Below are 21586 nucleotides of genomic sequence, written 5' to 3' on the forward strand. Positions count from 1 at the left end.
TTTATATTTTTGCATCACATTTTTGGTCTGTTTTTCATACAATTGTGGTTTTCTGGCAAATTAGTGGCACGTCATTAAAGATTAAAGTTAGAAAATAATGGCAGACATTTGAGTTTCAGATTTTATACCCTTCAGAAAATTCGTACTAATGCAAGATCTACTAACAATACTAATACTCTTGAAAACTTACTTAATTTCCTCTCTACCGAACTACCCCAGGAAATCATTGTATTTGGTGACTTCAACATAGACTGGTTAACCTGTACTTCCCAGAACCCTACTAATCACATAAATCTCTATGGATTCTCTCAATTAATAACCACTCCGACTAGAATCCACAAAACTAACAGGAAAGAATCTACTCTTGACTGGATCCTTATTAATAACCACCCTAGCAATTATACTCCAGGAACCCTTCCTGATAATATTAGTGACCATATGCTTACTTACATTACTAGACAAAGATTTCATATCCCAACTACTCATAAACTCAAAACTTCCCGCTCATAAAAATTCTTTAATCCTAATAGTTTCCTGAATGAATTGCAAGCATGTGACTGGTCACCACTGACCCATCTTGAACTTGATGAGGCTGTGACCTACTTCAACACTAACTTTCTTCAAATCCTAGACTATCACGCACCTTATCGCTCTACTAGGATAAGAACCAAATCTGCCCCATGGCTAACAAAACAAACTAAGCAAAAAATGATCCTTAGAAACAAAATATGGGCTAAATGGAGAGCTACCAAATGTCCATCTGATCACCTCCTCTTTAAACAGTTAAGAAATGCCACCAAGAAAGATACTCTTAGAGACAAAAAAGACTTTTATCTTCACCTCCAACAAACCAGTCAACAAACTCCACAAAAATTCTGGTCAGGGATAAACAAACTTCTTCAACCAGGACATTCGACTACTCCTGCCCCATTAGGCTTCTACCACAATAATTCCAACCAGATCCCTGATGCCTTTAATAAATATTTTACAGAAGCCATTCAAACCCTAGCCAATTCTTTACCTCCATCTATAGCTTCCCCACCAAATACCTCCAAAACTTCATCTCATACCTTTCATATACAACCTGTTCCTACATCTCTTATTCATAAGCTACTTAAGAAACTGAAACCTTGCACCCCATCTGCCGACCGACTCCCATCTGAATACCTACAAATTGCTGCAAATGCTATAGATTACCCCATATCTATACTTATTAACAGGACTATCTCTGAAGGCAAAATCTCTACCATATGGAAAGTATCTCACATAATCCCTCTACATAAAGGTAGATCTTCTATTGAGCTTTCTAACTTTCGCCCTATTGCCTTACTCTCCCCATTAGCTAAGATAATGGAAAAATGTATCCACAAACAACTACTCAACCACCTACTACAAAATAACTTACTAGCCAACTGTCCACATGGCTTCAGACCATTCCACAGCACAACGACTGCCCTTCTATCCTTCACTGACTCCATAAATAAAAATCGTAACAATAACTCCTTTTCCTCTGCACTATTTATTGACCTGTCAAAAGCCTTTGATATGGTTAACCATAACTTACTTCTTGACAAACTAAATTACCATTCTCTTGATCCACAAACATTACAATGGTTTAGGTGTTATCTTCAAAACAGGCAGCAAGCAGTGCTTTGGGATAACAATCTGTCTTCAATACTCCCAGTAAATATTGGAGTCCCACAAGGCTCAATCTTAGGTCCCCTTCTTTTTTCCTTATTTATTAATGACCTACACTTGAACATACCTCAAGCCACCTGCATTCAATATGCAGATGACTCGACCTTAATCTGTACTGCTAGGAACATAGCCTCCCTCCAGTACCTCACCCAAACTGTTTTCCAAAATGTTGAAAAATGGTTTATGCAACATTGCCTCCTCCTTAATCCCAAAAAAATAAAACCACTACTCTTTACTCCAACTCATAAATCATCCACACCATTCTTCGCTATAACCTCTAACAATGCTACCAACATAACCCCAGATACTACCACCCGCCTACTAGGTGTTACAATTGACAATCGTCTTAATTATGATGACCATATTAACGCCACCATAAATTCTGTTAACAAAAAACTTGGTACTCTCTATAGAATTAAACCTTTCCTTACCCCCTCAGCCAGGAAAACCATTGCCCAGACCCACCTCATCTCTACCCTTTTCTATGCCTCTGCTATATATACTAACCTATCAAAAAACAACATCACCAAACTTTCTACCTGTTACAATAGCATAGCTAGATTCATTACATGTACTCCCTTCAAAACTCACCACTGTCTTAACCTCAAACAACTAGGATGGCTAGAATTGCATAACCACATACTGTGTCAACAGTTACTTATCACTCAAAAGATCCTATACCACCCCAATGATACCCCTATCCTCACTAATCTGATTTCACCTTATAGAAATCTAGCTACACTACATTCTGCTAATAAACTCCTGGTCTCCTTGATTAAATCTAACAACAAAGCTGGTGACTCACTGTTCTCAAACACTATAGGTAAAAACTGGAATCAGCTCCCTCCTGAACTATCTAACCTAGCTTCTACTTCTCTATTCAAAAACATATTAAAGAACATCTTAAAACTCAGTGGCTTTGTACTTGTGCTAACCCAGACTGAAATCTTTTCCCCTCCTACTCTTCCCCCTTTCCCCACTCCCCTGACTTAGGCCTCCAACCTAGGCCTCTAAATCTTGTTACTTTTTTCTTTTTTTTTCATAGTAAGAGGATAAATTATAAATACTTTACTGTGTTGTGCAATACCTGTTTTGTTTTACTTAGTTTAACTTTTAGCATAATGTCTATCCTATAATTATATTACTATATTATTTCTTTTAACCAATGCTACCACTGTACTGTTTTCATACATGTCTTTGTTATATGTTGTTAACTTTGTTTACTGTTCATGCTGGAGCTTTTCTCCCCGGGCCTCTACTGAAAATGGACAAATATCCAGTTAGACTAGCCCGGTCAACAAATGTAAAATAAAATAAATACTGCTGTTCTATTATCTAAGTTAATAAGAGCAATATTTAAAAATTGTCCTTATTTTTGGGCCTGTGCCCCACTTCTAGTTCTATGTATGGTTTTGTCCAGATTTCTTGCTCTGAAGTTGAGAGGTATAAGTGTCAGAGCCATCACTGTCAGCCAGAGACATTTCAAATTATGACATACTTGTTGCACCCCACTCCCCATTGTAGTGGCTCCGGATGTGTCCAGGGAAGGCAAGGAGCAGTTAAGCAGTGTAAGTGTGCAGAGTATTCCCCCATCCAAGGTAGACCACAAGTATGACTGTGACTTTTCATCTGTCCTTGATTTTGCAGAATGTTCTGGTTTTCTGTCAGATTTTTATATTGTTGATTTATGCTTCTTATTATTCAGGAAATGCATGCTGTCACAGTGCCCTGTTGCTCTGTTTAAGTAGCAATGATTTAATGAGCATCAGGTAAGCTTGTCGGAGATTGTAAGATGCAAGTAAGCTTTAATAAGCATACTGTTAAAGAATTACCAGCATTGAAAGCCTTTTTGTTGTTGCCATGCAGAGAATATTTACATAACTAGATAATGTATAAGCCTTGGGTATTGAAATGCATATGACAGTATTTGTAATAAAAGGACAGGATTACAGTATTTTCAGAAGCTCATATTTATTGGAGATTTGCAGTCATCTTTTGTTGGAGACTTGCAGTCATCTTTGCAGGCTTACCCGTAAAATAAACAGAATGCCAATCTATCATGTGTGGTCCATAACTTGTGCAGGAATCCTTTAAGCAATTTATCTTGAGCTTGTTTCTTGTTTGCTGTTCATTTTTTACTTTGGTCATGTCTTCCCCATGAAACAAGTAGATAGTTGTGTCAGGCAGCAGGTCTTTTTTGGATAAGACACATTTTTACAAGTGGGGGTATCACAGAGATTGCTACTTTCAGCATGTTACTTGGTACTTTTATAAAGCTGAATATAAATTTATAATTAGAACTGCGGTGCAAGGAGAAGTGGTTTGAGTTGAGTGATGCTTGTTTTTTATACTTGATTTTGACTGGCATTCCAGTAATGTATTTAAAAAGTAATTTATTTTTTCATGCCTCACAACCTCTTTCCATCTGGATATTAAGTAAGTTGTCATGTAGCCAATGCATTGAAATATTTTTTTTCTTCTACACTTAATTTTGTCTTGATTGGACTCTCGTAATGACTGTTTGGCACCTAGGGCAGTGTATTTAATTAAACTTCCAGTTGTTGTGGTTTTGAACATAGAACCTCCCCTTTCTAGTTGGCTACACCCCTTCCCATTGGCCCCACCCATTCAGCTGTCTCCTGCAGCCCTCCTTTAATTTAAAGTCACCAGCCGCCACTGCTCAAAACAGACTATTTCAAAGTGGATAGGCCACTGCATTCGTTTCTGCTGTTCATAGCATGGCAAATCAGCGCCTAAGGGCATTAGGCCACATTCAACCAGAGTAGCAGCCACTTCAGCAGCATTCCTCAGAGGAGTACCAACCAAAGACATCTTAGAGGCTGCAACTTGGAGTTCAGTGCATACTTTTACAAAGCACTATCACTTGCCTCTCTATTCTAAATCCAGGGCAGGCTTTGCCACTGCAGTTCTGCAGGGCCTGATAGCCTCTCCTAATCCTCTTTAGCCAGCCTCCCAACCTTAGCTTTGGGATTCAACCCAGTTGTAATGACTGCAACAGTGAAACACGATGAACATAGTACAGTTTTGTACCTACCATAAATGTAGATGTTCGAGTGTATTCACTGTTGCAGTCCAGGTTACCCTACCACCATCCCCCTTTTCCTTGCTGGTACTTATCTGTACTTCTCTATTCTATACAACCTATGTGGTGTATTTGCTTGTAGATGAAGGAAAAGTTGTTTTTTGTGTGTGCATGCTTATTGGCATAATTTAGCCTACCTTTTTAGGGGCACCAGACATCTGGGGCAAGAAAAACTGAAGAAAATGGCGTCAGCTGCACCTTTTATACCCCTGGTGCACTGATGTCAGGGAGGAGGTGACAGCAACCGACGCCGGACCCAGACTTTGGAACTCGGGCCGACTGCGGGTAGCCTGCTAGCAGGATAACCCAATTGTAATGGCTGCAACAGTGAATACACTCGAACATCTACATTTATGGTAGGTACACAACTGTACTTTTCGCTGCTTCCATGTCTGTTGATAAGGACAACCATCTGCCTATAAGGTTCATTCTGAAAGTCCTTTGGCAGCAATGCAGTGCTCTTAAAGGGCTGCGAATCAATTCTTACACTAAAACTGGCAGTCAGTGGAAGAGGGATCATAACTTACATCTGAGCAGTTCATCACTGACTCATTTAAGGTATGGATCACTGAAAATGGAAAAGGAGAGAGCAGTTCTAACTAGAAATCATGTGAATTCTTGGATTAGGTGGCAACTGTAATAGAACAGTGTCCTGTGTCGTGTGTGTGTGTGTGTGTGCATGTGTTTGTGAGTGGATAAAGAACTTTTTTCATACCTTTCAGTACTGAATGTTTTGTGTACTTCTCATCCCTTCTGTGTTTTTTTTTTTTTGCCTTGTATGATTTCACTAATATGAAAAAAATGAACAAGCACAGGAATCTTGTCTAGTTCCAACCTTACCATCACGAGTGTTGAGTAAAAAACAAAGAAACTATTCCTGATTTTTTGTTACTGAGGATCGCTTGTCTGTGATGAATAAAGGCTTGTTGCTTTGGAATACTTCCTGGCTTTCGTGATTTTGGGAAGTTATTGTGACTTGAGCTCATCAATGAAGTTTTAAGACCACTAGTTTCTCTGTCTTTTATTTCACTAACATGAAAAACTTTGCATTTCTGTGGTTAAAACTGTTAGTTATTGGGTATCTTTGCTGACTATAACTTTGCATGTTGTTTTTTCTTTTCTTCTGTTAAGTCTCCATAATACAAAACTACTTATTTCATCAAATAAGTAAATAAATAAAATGAAGTAAAACTGAAATGTATAATAACCACATAGTGGCCATCAGTGTACTAAAAATGTGAGTACGAGAAATGAGATAACAGCAGGAGATAAATTACAGAAAGTGAATCTTAAGACAGAACCATAAAAGATTAACACAAGATCTTGTTCTCTGGATACTTTTCACAGCTGTAGAGTTCCCAAAAGAGTTACTCTTTACTTCTGTAAATTGTCTCAAGAGCTGCTGAGGTCTGGGGTATCTCACATTTTGTTGCTTATTAAACAAATTGTTTTCACTGTTTGTAGTTACAAACAGAAATGCATTTGTCTTGTTCAGTAGTCTTGAGAGAGTTTTTTTCTTTTTGTTATCCATGGGTTTTATCTTGAGAGAGTTTTTTTCTTTTTGTTATACATGGGTTTTTATTCAGTACTGGATGCAAAACTCAGTAGCTCAGCATTTTGTTGGCTAAAATTGTTTGAGCCATCTGCATGCCTTATCCTGTTGTTTCAGTGGAACAGTGAAATCTTTTAATGGCAAATCTGATTTTCTATCTTCACTTTAACTGTGTGTTTGGGTGGAACTTCGTTTTGAGCAACACGTGTATTAAATAAGCAGTAGCCACGTTTGTTTTGATATGAATAAAATTGCATTTTGGGAGTGCCAAAGATATGAATGAGTTACAGGATGTTTTACTTCTACCTAGAACCCACAGTAGACTGTGTGTAGGTTACTTTAAGTTAGTATAGCTTTAGGAAGACTGTGGTGTACATGTGTCCCTCTAGTACTAATGTCATATGCAAGTCCTGAGTGCTCTTATTTCAATTGTGTTACATTAATGTGGGTGAGGTGGTGCTGACTTAAGACTGTAGGAGCATATTAGCTCTGTCTAATGGCATGAGTTGAGACTTTTTGAAATTCATTACACTAGTTCTAGATATAAAATTCTATAGTAAACAGCTTTGCTTCTATGTGTAGAAAGTATATGAGTTAAAAAAAACTTTATAAAGTTTTCCTTTGTCATATTAATTCAGTAAGCATGTATTAATCAAGCAGTAATGCCAAACAGGGTGGGTGTTATTGGGCAATTAGTGGACCACCCAAGGGCAGTGTGAGGCCCAACACCACAGGTGACAGGCCTCTCCACCCCTGGAAGGTCTTATTATTACTTGTATGATATCCACCACAATGGAAGGTGTTATTGAGCTTAGAAAATGGTGTGTCAGTTTTATTTGTTTTACCACTGGTATAATATTTTTTATTTTTTTATAGTTTTTTTATGTAAAATAGTTCCTTTGCTTAATGTTTCATATTTCTTGTAGGATATGTAATTGCTGTTAGAGGACATGTTTTTCATCCAAAATATGCACTATGTAAGTGTTTAATGTCTATACACACACACACACACACACACACACACACACACACACACAGTGAATTTCATATATATGCGTGTATGTGTGTGTCTGTTTATATATATGTATATATATATATATATATATATATATATATATATATATATATATATATATGTGTGTGTGTGTGTGTGTGTGTATGTGTGTGTATCTGTTTATGTATGTATGTACATATATATAGACAGACACACACTTGCCCAGCAGTTGCAGCCACATTCTTGACCTTTTACACTTCAGGTCTCAGACTGTCATCAAATGAATGAAAAAAAAGGGAATGCATCTCCCTCTTACATCCTTCTCAACTTTTGTCCCTGATTTAGTAGAATGTCTCAAATCTTGCCTTTTATTTTTGCTTCATCCCTTGAAAAATGTTTGATTGTTCTGAAAAAAAAACATGTTGATGCAAACAATTAAGAAAACCTTTGATTACAATTGTATGATTCGTCACAGCTGCCTCTGAAACATGGAGTTGTGCTGTCAGTGAATTAGGGTAATACTTAAAATTTTCTCTGAGTTTTGGATCTGTGTCACACATTATTGTTAGCTTTATCCAGATTCTTGAGTGAAAACATTTAAATACTTTCACTCTGTGCCATTTGTTTTGTTTTATTTTCCCACCCACATTAAACACAGCTTTTTAAGCACCAGGGACAGAGAGGGAAAAGAAAAACGGCAACTCCTTGTAACAGATTATTGCAGTTACTTTTGTTGTTTTTTTTTTCCTTTTTTTTTAACTGATGTTCGCTAACCAGTCCTGTTCAGCAAGTGAAACCAACATGGAACACCATTTGTCTTGGGGCCATACTTCACAGTGATTTAATATGCTGCTCTGAAGCCGTGGACATAGCAGACTCTTCTTGTACATTTAATAATCTGTTTTCCAATAAGGGTTGTCATTTCTGATCTGCTCATTTTCTAACAAGGTTTACTGATTAGCATTAGTCCTTACTTCCACTTGTTTTTTCAGACTGCTTTATTTGCAGCATCACTCTTTGTAAAAATAGTTGTTTTATGCTGAAAGAGCTAAGAACTTTTTGAAATTATAGAATGGAGGCTGTGAAAGTATTTGTTGTGAACAGAGTTGCAGTTCATGATTACTTGCAAATCCCATGTTGCTATGGTGAAATTGTAATAATGAAAACAAATTACAGTAATAACTTTACTTCCCACTTGATGGTGGCATTTTATGACTTACTACATTACATATATACAATTTTACATATCTGATTCCTAGTTTTGATACATTACTCTTTTTGGTAGTGAAATATTCAAATACATATATTTTTTTTCATTTGTAACTTTTGGTGCTTTTCACTAAGAGGTGAATGCCCAGTGTAAACTTGTATCTATTCCCTAGCACTTTTATTTCTATATTCTTTTCCCCTTCCTGCTGACTGTCAGCTTAAAGTCCAGTAAGTTTTGACCATGTTTGTTCCCATGTAGTGACATTATGGACACAGCTCGAGATGTTATTTTGGCAGGTACGAAGGCTCAAATACCCAGAGGTGTCTAAACACCATCAGTTTTCCCTTTGGTTATATAATTAATCATAATGTGCAGTTGCTGGAACTAGGACCTGCATTTTAAATAGATTCTGATATTATTTGATCCTTATAAACTGGTGAACTAAAAAGTAATTTTCACAGAAAAAAAAAGCATAACAAAACAAAATAATGCAGTGAAAAAATGTATTTTTCAGTTATTTAAAACAGCTCAGGTATTTATTAAAAACAACTGAAAACATACAATAGTTCAACAACAACAACAACAACAACAACACATTTGAAAATTTTCTGTAAAGAGTAAATTTAAAATAACTTAGTTGTACAGTGGCTTTTGAGGTTCTGTCAGTGTAGTCTAAGACTCATGGCCAGTTTCTCTTTTTTGAATCTCTGTAAAGAAAAGGAGATTGTCATAAGAAACAAATGTAAACTGTAATCCCAAAGTTAATTAGTAAAAATTGAATTCTGGAGAAAAGGGAATTGACTTGTACATTGTGATATAAAATACAGTAATGAGTCTATCAACTGATGATGCCGATGTAATATTGGATGTGATGGAAAAAATAATTGTCATTTGTCTGCATACTCAAATGTATTTACACTCAGTATTTCTTCCAGCTGAGGTACAGACTGGGATTCCTCAATTTATATTCTGTTTGCACAGCAAAAATATTCGAAGAATTCACTTCTTGCGGCAGTTAAGCAGCTCACAGCTAAAAAGACATGTACTGGACATTGCTCAGAGTTTACCCATAAGCTTGGCCTGCTAAACATATTAAGTCCTGCAGCCCTATGTAAGAGATTTCACTGAATGCCATTCATAAGCTCTCACTTTCTTGTATCCGAATTTAACAGCCTTTTAGAACTCCTCCATTCCTAAAGTTCCTCAAAGGTCAGATGCAATTTAAAAAATCCTCCCTATCCTATCCCAGCACTTATCAGTCAGCAATACCGTGGACTGAGGCAAACTTAATTGTCCATCACAGACATGTTTTTAATACTCAGTACAAGAGTGATTCAGACATGCTTTGGGGAGTATGAGAGTGTTCTGTAGTATTTCTGTCCATGACATTACTGAAGTTATATTTTTAAAGTTAAAAGTATACTTTCCTTTTTTGAATAAGTTTCAAGTAAAACCTTTCATAAGAATGATTAACATGCTAAAAATTAGTTTTCCTTATCATCAAAACCTTAGTTTGGCACATAAAGCACAGTCAGTCTAGGTTTTCCATGTTCCCTCATATAGTTTATTGTCTGTAAAAAGTAATGGACACATTTAGTTGTGCCAGCTGTTGAAAGTCGATCAAAAGCACTGCTTTGTTCATTGTTCTCATTTTGACAGCACTATAGAACTTTTATAATACTTCCATATCCTCTTAGCAAGACTGGAATACGTCCAATGGGATCAATGCTCTACCCAAGTTTACAAATTCAGATTAAAATAAATAACATTTCCTAAGTATACATGCATGTGGATAGGGGTTAAGTTGGGGCTCTTTTAAAAAGTAATAGTGCCTGATCTGTTTACCTTTTAGTTTTATTAAATCCATCATTTCCACTTTATTTTCCTCTTAGTTGTATATGCTGGTGCACTGCTTTTAAGTATAGGAACAACTTTGTCTCACTGTATATATTATTGCCAGGACAAGGTTTGGTATTACATGGTTCATTGCATGTTGGCTTGGTCCTAATTTTTACAACCACCATGTAGTTGAATTGAGAGCGTATGTTTCAGGTGTTTTGCTGAGAATTTCTGCTTCATAGTCCCTCCATATGATTTTTCATGTTGATATCAATTTGCTCTGTGAGGACTTTCTGTGAATAGCTTAGTGATATATTGGTGTAATTTGTTTTTCTGAGAAAGATCTTTTGTTTTAGAAGGCTTTATGCATAAATATACTTGCTCTGATATTGCTTTTTTTTGTTTTACCTATCAGGCTTGGAGTTGTAGTATGGCCATTTTCTATTATGTATTTATTAATATCTCTAGCTATATGATTACTTGTTTATTTGTACTCTTTTACTTATTAATATTATTTAGTTTGTTATTGTAATTTGTCAATGGTTAAAAAGGTAAGCAATGTAAAAGTCATCTTAGGTTGGCAGCATACTTTGTGAAAGGATACTAAAATGTCACAAAGGTCAATCACTGTAAATGAAAATTCTGTCTATTCAAAGAAAAATGAGCAGTTTAATTTAAGTTCATCTTCAAATGGAGGATGTCTGCTATGAATTTAGACAAAAAGTGCACACCGTTTTCTCTGAATAAGTGAATATATGGCAGCCTGCCACCATCATTCTTTGGCACTGAAGTGAATAGAGGAGTCAGCTTCTGTAGTAATGCTTTCTTTGTAACAGTCTTTACACAAAACAAGGTACCTAAATTTAAATAGAACGATATGAAAAACGTTGTATGTTGATGTAGAGCTAGATATTCCACGTAAGATAATTTTATTACAAGAAAGTTTGGTAGTTGTGTTCATGCTATTCTTCATTATTATTATCTTTGCCCAAACGTTTGCTTGAGTGGCACAAAATGCTGGCCGTAATCACAGTTGGAAACAAAACAAAATATCCAGCACTCATGAAACTAAAACTGTTTATTCCCATACCATTGACTCAGTCCATAACTGGACCATACGTAGACTTGCTTTGTCTATAGGGTTTCTTCACTGTGAAAACTGATTTACAAGACTGCTAAAATTTAAGTAATAGAAATCATGTGACTGCTTCCAATTTGATGTATAGTGAATGCTGATATGTATTATTTAACGTAGCAGTGACATCTAGTGGACAAATTAGCCTAGTACCTACCTATGAACCTATGAAATACAACAGTGACATTTAATTATTCAAAGAGGGAATATACAACTGAACCTGTATTCTTTTCCTTATAATCCAGCAATGCAGAGCAACCTATCTTGCTCATTCCTGATTTATAATTTTTTTGAAGTGTTGTTTTCTTCCTTAGATATTCAGTGATTCTAAACTTAAACGGTCCAGAAATCTTTCCTCTGAAAGACTACACAAGTATTTAAGGCCATGTACATGATGATAGGTTCATAGATTAGTACTAGGCTAACTGCCCTTATGGACCATATTAAGCCTAGCCAATTACTCCATGTGAGAGTCAAACCCTGCACCTTAGATTTGTAAGGTAAATACTCTAACCATTATGCCAACCTCCCACCCAAAAACTTGAAACAGGCTCATAACTGGGCTTGTCCAGGATTTGAACCCAAGACCTCTTGCACCCAAAGCAAGAATCATACCCCTAATTTTACTCCAGTAATTTACCTTTGTGGTAAATACATTTACATTCACTAAGTAGCAAAGAGCTGATACTTCTTTTCCTAGTAGAAGAGACCAATGTTTAGTTTGTCTGACTTTGTAAGTGATTGTAGATGATCACTATGAACTTATTACAACATGACCTGTGATTATCACAGATGATCATTACAGTATGACCTTTGGTATCTGATCCTGTGGACTGATGAGGAACAAATTAAGCTTAATGTTAAGGCATGTAAGACATTTTTTTGTGAGTGGAAGTTCTAGGACACTTGTGCTATGTGACAGGTCAGACTGTGTAAAGTGAAGGAGAGCTGGTTCATAGGTTCATAGATAATTACTAGACTTGCAGTCCAGGGATTATGGAGAAACCTAGTACAAATTCACAGTTGCCCCTAAGCCCTGTCTTAAGTGACTTGCTCAAGGTCGCACAGTAGGTAAGTGAAAGCAGAGGGAATCAAACCCAGTACCATAAGAACTACACCTCATTGCCTTAACCCTCTGCACCAACTGCCAGACAGTTACACAGCCTTCATGACCTCAAAGCAATACCACTTGCTGTTATGTAAGTAAGTTGTGAGACATGTTTTTGCAGCTTGCATCAGTTTACTGATTCCAGTGCAATGAAAAGTGAAGGGGAGGAGCACATGCTTGAGCACACATCATGGTTAATGCTGGAAGAGACTGGGGATGTGTAGGCAGTGTTGTTTACAAAGGAGGGGGCAGGGCATTGAATGAGTCACATGCAGAAGCATTGGTGATACTCCACAGTGTCCATTGCATGTCAACCCATTGGACAGTTTGTGCACTTGCAGGGGAGGCAGCTATATGTTATGGCCCCAGGATGCCTCAGTCTCCTTATCAGCTATGATCATGGTTGGAAGAAGTCTCAGGGAGGATAGCCAGGCTGACCTGGTGGATGAGGAGAAGCAGTGGGAGCATCTGATTTTCAGCTGTGAGGGAACCAAAACCAGGCAAAATGTGGTACATAACTACTGTAATTGGTTTGTATTTGTATAGACCATCTTTTTCAAAGCATTTGGTTGCAAAGTTGGTAATCATCAGCATATCTGATTACCCAGAGTAAATTTCCAACTTTTAACTCTGAGAAAAATAGTCCAAAAAGATGTGGTCTCAGTATAGAGCCCTCTGGGACACTACCTGTGTAGCCTCTTCAGGATGGACAGACAGGGAACCATCTCCTGAATTGTATCTTTTACTTAACAGGTATTTTAACCTTACAGAGGTGGTGTCTGTAATGACTGCAGTACAGCTGCATCACTGGCCAATGTTTCTACAGGAAGGGAATTAAGCAGCATAGTAATATGATGGACTGTCATGACCACTCTATGGCATAGTAATATGATGGACTGTCATGACCACTGTGTGGCATAGTAATATGATGGACTGTCATGACCACTGTATGATAAGGTAGAAATGTCAAGCAGTGCAGTGCAACTGGATATGTGTTCTACAAAGTTAGAGGAATAGCTACCATTGACCCAAGAAATTATCCAAAGAAAAAACAAAATGTTTCCACTAGGGATGCACAAGTGAAATATTGTCATAAAAGGATTGCCTAATGATATCATTTACCTAACCAGTTTGTTAATGGCAGAAAATGCATAGGGTTTATGTCAAACTAAATTGCATACATCACTTCCCATTTTCTTCCCATCATAGATTTTTTATGAGTTTACAGTATTTACTTAAACATTTATGAAAGCAGTCAAAACTCTGAGAATGTATCAGAAGCATTGCAGCTCAAAATAGAGATGTTTCACATAGCATGTCGAACTGCAGTACATGTAATGAGTAACTAAATGCCAGCAGTATATTTTATGCATATGATCTTTTTGTCAAGATTGAGTCAATTAAAACCTGATATCCAATACAAACATACAACCTGAGCATATAACCAAGAGGATGTAGAAAACTTTTTCCATGAGACAGCACATGCTTGTACGACAGACAAATGGAAATTATAACATACTGTCTCAAGAACGCGACTCTGATGTATGCACTTGATGTGGGAGTTAAATTGTTGAAGTGGTGTGTAGGCCATAAGCAAAGTACTTATCCACTAATAGGTGTGATGCTAAGTAGAAGATTCATTTTAACAGTGGAACACATTTCCAGAGCAATAGCCAAAGATGTGTGGATAACAGAAACCATGCCCAAAGAAGGTTAGATGAGTAACTCCTTACCAAAAGAAGGATGAAAGACCATATGCATACCACTAGAGAAAGGGATGCCTAATCCATGCCCAGAGAAGAATGGACGACCGAGAGTATGCTATGCAAGGGGTGAATGATTAGCTCCATGTCCAGGAAGAATGGATGACTACTTGGGACCAAATATGTTGAACTGTATTTCAGAGGTTGGTTCACTACTTGAGCATACCAAGACCAATATTCCATGTCCATCAGGGCCACAAACGTTCTACCTAAAGTGACAGAAGAGGCTACCTAGAGTGAATGATCCCATGGAGGGGGAAAGTATTTTATGATATGCAATGCAAAAATATTGAATGTGATGACCTAAAAAGAAATTGCCATGACCTAAAATTAAATGGTCAGTATTGCATTATAACTGACACTAAGGTCAAATTCAATTGAAATATGGGGCAATGAAGTCAGCATTTCATTGTTTGAATGATTAGCAATAACAGAAGAGAACTTTTACATATGTTGCAACTATGAAATGGGAACCAGGTATTTTAAAATTGGTATTTTTATTGAGTCCTGTAGTCAAACTGAAAACATTGAATGTGGTTTTAGTGCAGGTTTTAAGTATACTAAGTTTGAGGTCACTTAGAGTTGGAGATGAAGAACTATTACATTACAGATATGGTTGAACAACCTTGCAGTTAGTATAGTTAGAATTACAACAATGGGAAGAGATGAAGCTTGTAAAAAAGTGCAGGGGGCTATCCCTTACTAAAATGCTGTTTGTAATGTTTATTTGTTGTTGGCCTTTTTCAGTGATTTGCAGTTTGATTTTAGTGTCATAATTTTAATCACCATGTATCCTTTACAGTTATTTTGTAACAGCATTTACCACTATAAAAGTTGTGAGGTAATGTAGTATTTATAGATGCTACTTCACGTAAGGAAGGCACACATGTGGTAATGTATATCTGGCTGGCTCTGCACTTCTCTAACTTTTAAATTGCTGCAAAGTAATAGTGCAAATCTTATTTGTATATAGTTATGCATTACAGTACGTTACGTTTGACACAACAGGAGCCTGCAGAGCCATTAGAGTGTTGGACTGCGTTACTGTTGGTGTATGAGCTATAGTAATGTGGAAGTTATCCTTCCAGCCCTTTTAAGTACATTGTTCGGTTCTGGAGGCCGAGGCCTTATTTTGAAAGGGATGTATAACTGTGAAGTTGAGTCCCTTACATTATGAGAAAGGAGAACGGGATGTGGGGAGAAAGGTTAAAACGCATGTAGTGTCCATTTTCCATGGAAGACTCACGGGACAAAGAAGTAAAAAGTCAACAACAAAAGAATTAAATAAAATATGTTCAAGTAACACAGAAAGTGAATGTTGAGACTTACCACATGGCATTGTATACAGAGGAGTCTAACAGTGACTTACATTCCTCCAGTCTTGTCTAACAATCAGGTGCAATGATGTATAAAATATTGTACAGAGACAGACATTTCAAGTTTATACCAAGAGTTTACTTAATTACAGTATAAACACAAGTGCACTGTGCAATGCGCATTGTGGCTGCAGTTGTGTATACCAGTAGTACAGCACACATGATTGGATGGGAGATAGTTAATTCACCCCGGGGATCATGTCAGTTGCCCTGCTAGACAGGGGTCCAGAGAAGTAAATATTGTGGGAAGAAATATCCAGGGAATAGTTATGGCTAGGCTTGTATAGACCCTAGAGCCGATAGCCTAGTACCAACCTATGAACCTATAAGCAGTTCACTGTAAATTGTAGAAATTTACACCTTCTGGAATAATGTGTACACTGAGTACTTTAATGTGCATCGTAAGTACAGCAGTCTGTATTTTGTGTTTAATAGTGTTTACAATGTGTGTAATAGTGATGTACTACATGAATTCAATAAAATGTTTCGTGAGAACAGTAAAATATATTATAAGTAGAGTAATATGTACTGTGTGTATAACAATATATACCATGTGTGTAGTGGAGATGTACTGCATGAATGCAGTAATGTGTATCATGAGACCAGTAACATGTATCATAATGTGATGCACTACATAAATGCAGGAATGTGTATCACGAAAACAGTAACATGTATCATAATGTGATGTACTGCATAAATGTAGGAATGTATATCATGTGACAGTGACGTATCATAGTGTGATGTACCGCATAAGTGCAGGAATGTATATTATGTGACCAGTGACATGTATCATAATGTGATGTACTACAGTAATGCAGGAATGTGTATCATGAGACCAGTAACATGTATCATAATGTGATGTACTACATAAATGCAGGAATGTATATCATGTGACCAGTGACATGCATCATAATGTGATGTATTACATAAATGGGGGAATGTGCATCATGAGAACAGTAATGTGCATCATAAGTACAGTAATTTGTACTTTGTGTATAATAGTATACACTGTGTGTGCAGTGGTGCTGTACTACATGAATGTGTTAATTTTGTATCAGGAGAACAGTAGTGTGTATCATAAATACAGTAATATGTACTCTGTATGTAACAGTATGTACCTTGTGTGTGTGTGTGTGTGTGTGTGTGTGTGTGTGTGTGTGTGTGTGTGTGTGTGTGTGTGTGTGTGTGGTAGTGATGTACTGCATCTGGCACATCTCATTACTAAGAGTTTTGCATCCAGGAAGAAAGAGATCATTGTCTCCTTCTGCTCTTCCCTCTTTAGGCCAATCATCGAGAGCAATGCCGCATTTGGCATGTACCTCACTAGACACCTACAACAACTGGAGAGGCAGCAAACCTACCTCACAGAGAGGATCCTCTGCCTTAAACACTTGTCCTCTATGGACAGACTCAAAAAACTCCAACTGTTCTCTGTCTCAAATTGCTTACTTCGAGGCAATCTCTGCTTGACTTACAAAGCCATATCTGGCCCAGCTCTGTTAGAAATGCTATGTCTAAAGAAATCCCAGTCCCTCCACACCACACACTCCAGAGACCTCAACCTCATTACAATAATCAACAGAACATGCTGGAGGGACAGGTTCATAACCCAGAGACTGCCCATGCTATGGAATAGACTTCCCGTATATGTCAAGCAGAGCACCTCACTGTACCTGTTCAAGAGAAATCTTGATGAGTGGATGGGAAATAGAAAATTCACCCGGGGATCACTCCAGTGGCTCTACTCGACAGAAGCACTGGGAACTAAGATCAGGTGGCACGATGCCAGGGTAATCCTATGGGCTAGGCTTGTAAAGGCTAAGGAGTCATTAGTCTAGTACAAACCTATGAACCTATGAATGCAGTAATCTGTACTGAGAACAGTAATGTGCATAAGTACAGCAGTGTGCATTTTGTGTATAATGATAGCTACTGTGTGTAATGGTGATGTACTGCATGACTGCAGTAATGTGCATCATAAGTACTATATATGGCATGAATGCAGTAAAGTGCATCATAAGTACTGAATGTGGACAGAAGCAGTTTGTAAAAATAGTCAAACATTTGCTTGTGACCCTTGTTGTCTTTCCCTTATGGATAGAAAATTGGGTAAAGTCTGGGTAGAACCGGCCATTAGCCTGTAATCTCCTATGAACCTTTGAACCTTTCTGTATAATAGTATGTATTGCGTGTGCAGTGGTGATGTGTTACATTAATGTATTAATTTATATCAGGAAAACAGTACAATACAGCAATGTGTACTCTGTGCATAATAACATCTACCATATATGTAATTGTGATGTACTCCATAAATGTAATAATGTGTGTTATGAGAACAGTAATGTCCATCATACGTACAGTAATATGTACTTTATGTATTATAGAATGTACCATGTCTGTAGTGGTGATGTACTCCATGAATGTAGTAATGTGTATCATGAGAACAGTAGTATGCATTATGAATAAAGGAATAGATGTTCTGTATCGGTACCATGAGTACATCAATGTATCCTATTAAATTAATAATACAATACCATGTCTCAGTTTGCATTAATGTACACACAGTAGGCAGTAAGTCACATTCACCATATATTGTGTCATGGTAACACATCATTGAAGTGCATCTCATGTTGCATAATAAACACATTAATGTGTATCAAAAGGGCAGTAATATGCCCCACGTTTAACCACAAATATAGCACAGAATGCTAAGACTGCAGCATTGTTCATCCCAAGTGCAAAAATGTGCACCTTAAGTATTATACTGTGCAATGTGTAACAGTAAGGGTCCATACCATCTATCAGGACTAAACTGTTCAAAGCAATAAATCATGGCGACAGTTGCAGAAAATCAGTTGTTCTGGTATGAATAACACTTAACTACGTGTTCTTTGAGTGCATGTATTTATGTATAGCTGTAAACTGCACAAAATCATAAAAAATATTTTTACAGGTGGAATGCCTCCTTGCACCATCTGTGTTGAGGACTTCACCCCCACTCCCTCTAAATTTTATTTTCATTTTGAGGCCAGTTCTACAAACATTATGTCCTGCTTATTTCACTTGTGGCTAAGAAACCTAAAATTCTTCCTTGATAATACTCCTTTTAATTAATTTAGTAATCTTTATTTCCATATACTGAATAATGATTAAGTACTTCACAGCATTTCTACTGGTTTAACTGTACGTTGCAAAGAAATGCATGCTGTCAGACAATTATGCTTTATTGTAGAAATAAGTTACAAAGCATTAAATGTAGAGTTTCATGTGCAAGTCTTATTAAGAAAAAAAAAACTTGTGTGATGTGTAGAAAATATTTTCTGAATATACACTTGCTAACCTAGTACGACTATTGCTCTCGTTTTAGGAAGAGAACCATCCATTTCTAGTGATACACGAACTGATTCATCGACTGACAGTTACCACTACAAACACACACACTATGAGTCTGTGGTCAGCCATTTCTCTTCAGACTCTCAAGGCACAGTGATCTGTGGTGTGGACAATGACTCCACCTCACAGAGTAGCAGAGACACAGGTAAGTTTTTCACCTGCCTTTGTTTGGATTGTCTTTATTTTTAACCTGCCCAGTATACTAAGACCGTGCAGCATTGATGTATGCAAACTAGATTTACTATAGTGGCATGGGTTTAGTTACTGCTTTAGGCATTTGTTTATATTTTGGACATGTTAGGATCAGCCTTTCTTATACAAAATGTTGCTTGAAGATAAACTGCAGTCTGTTAAACTTCCCTAAGGGTTGCTGCTGTCCCTCATGTACCATTACTACATTCTGTCCTTGTGCTGTTCAAGTCTTCCTTTGGTATGTATTATAATTTATACTATATTATTGCCTTAGGTAGTACATTCTAAAGCACTGCCACATTTTCTGTGAAGTAATACTTCCCAAAGTATGTCTTTGGTTATATTTCTGAATGAATACTAATAAACAATCTGTTTTGGGCTGGTTCTTAACTAATAAACCACAGCTTTACCAAATAGCAGGGTGTCTCCCAATTCACTTAAGTGACCACTTTGGAACCTATTTACTGAGAAATCATAGTAACCCTACTAAACGTATTAACTTCTGCCAAATTCATAATAAGAAAAATCTTAACTTATAGATTCTACTTAATATTCTTGAAAAAGTAGACCGGACTCCTCTTAAGCAACTGCCCTTACATGCTGCTGTGCAGCAGTTCTATGACACCTTCATTGCTATTCTAAACAGACTTGCACCTCCAAGAACAGTTTGTGTCAAAGCCAACTACACCATGGTTAACCCATGAGACTCATACCGTCCTAAAACAAGGGGACAAAGCATGGCATACTTGGGCTAAAAATAAATCAAACCAAAACCATTTAATTTACCAGCAACTTAGAAATACTGCAAAACACCAAATTAAAGTAGACAAACAACACTACTACTCTAATTTGCAATGGAAATACAGAATAAATCCACAAAAATTGTGGAACACAATCAATAGCATACTTCCTCCTGGCCAAATCACAACCCCCCCCAACTTACCTGATAACACAAATAATATTGCTGAGCAATTTAACGTATTCTTCACTGAAAGTGTTTTAGCACTGACTAAGAATAGCAAGTCTCCCACAATGCCAACATCCAACAATCCAAGCAATGTTATAGATGCATTTTCATTTCAGACAGTCCCAAAACAAACTATTGCAAAATTGTTAAAGAAGTTGAAACCCACTTCACTGGCAGCAAATATCTTGCCAGCAGAATATCTAAAATTAACAGCAGATGTTAGTGCCTTGCCTGTGTCAGTACTTATAAACCACTCTATAACAGATCAGCATGTCCCAACTATTTGGAAAATTGCATATATTACACCATTACACAAAGGAGGTTAAGTCAACAGAACTAGCAAACTACCAGCCCATTGCTATACTTTCACCACTTTCTAAAATTCTGGAAAGATTTATCCACTTTCAACTTCTTAAACACCTTCTAAACAATAATCTCTTCTTATTGTCACAGCATGGATTCCATCCACATCATAGCACTACTACAGCTCTTCTAAGTTTCAGTAATACTATAAATAAATTCAGAGACAATGACAAAATAGTGTCTTCAGTCTTTTTGGACATGTCTAAAGCATTCGATACAGTTCCCATCCTAACTTACTTTCCACTCTGAAAAATCTTAGTATCAACCCTAATGCTGTTAACTGCTTTCAGAGTTGTCCATCTAGCCGCCAGCAAGCTATGAAATGGAAGCAAGATCTATCCCCACTCCTTCCTGTTACACTTGGGAGTCACTCAGGGTTCAATCCTAGAGCTCCTCCTCTTTAGCATATTCATATGTGATCTTAATACTGCCTCCTCTCAAGCATCTATCATACAATACACAGATGATTCAACTCTCATATGTGCAGCATCCATGATAACTCAACTTCTTACAGTCACACAGAAAGCCTTCTGTGATATTGACACGTGGTTAGCAAACTCACAACTCGTTCTCAACCCTAATAAAACTAAACTTATGATCTTTCATCCATCTAAGCTTACTAACCTCCCAGCCAATTTTTATGTCACTACCAGTAATAATACTAGGATTTTCCCAGATTCCCAAACAAAATTATTAGGTGTCATAGGTGTGTACTAGGCTAACAGCCCTGGAGCCTAAATAAGCCTAGCCCAAGAAGATTCCCTGGCATTATGCTGCCCAAAGTTAGTTCCCAGTGCCCCTGTCAAGCAAGGCCACTGAAGTGATCTCTGGGGTGAATTTCCTATTGGCCATCCACTCGTCAAGATTTCTCTTAAAGAGGGCCAGTGAAGTGC

General features: G+C 37.1%; 1 protein-coding gene across 1 annotated transcript in view; it reads left to right on the top strand.

The window, feature by feature from the left end:
• The window catches only part of USP54 (ubiquitin specific peptidase 54), a 1304502-nt gene that overhangs the window by 683568 nt on the left and 599348 nt on the right, over positions 1-21586 (top strand). Inside the window, exon 12 of the mRNA XM_044056203.1 lies at positions 19146-19316. Within this exon, the coding sequence (XP_043912138.1) occupies positions 19146-19316 (171 nt within the window). The remainder of the gene's footprint in view (positions 1-19145; positions 19317-21586) is intronic.

The sequence above is a fragment of the Protopterus annectens genome, chromosome 14.part0, assembly GCF_019279795.1.
Source record: "Protopterus annectens isolate FY-2018-M chromosome 14.part0, PAN1.0, whole genome shotgun sequence".
Taxonomy (NCBI): domain Eukaryota; kingdom Metazoa; phylum Chordata; order Ceratodontiformes; family Protopteridae; genus Protopterus; species Protopterus annectens.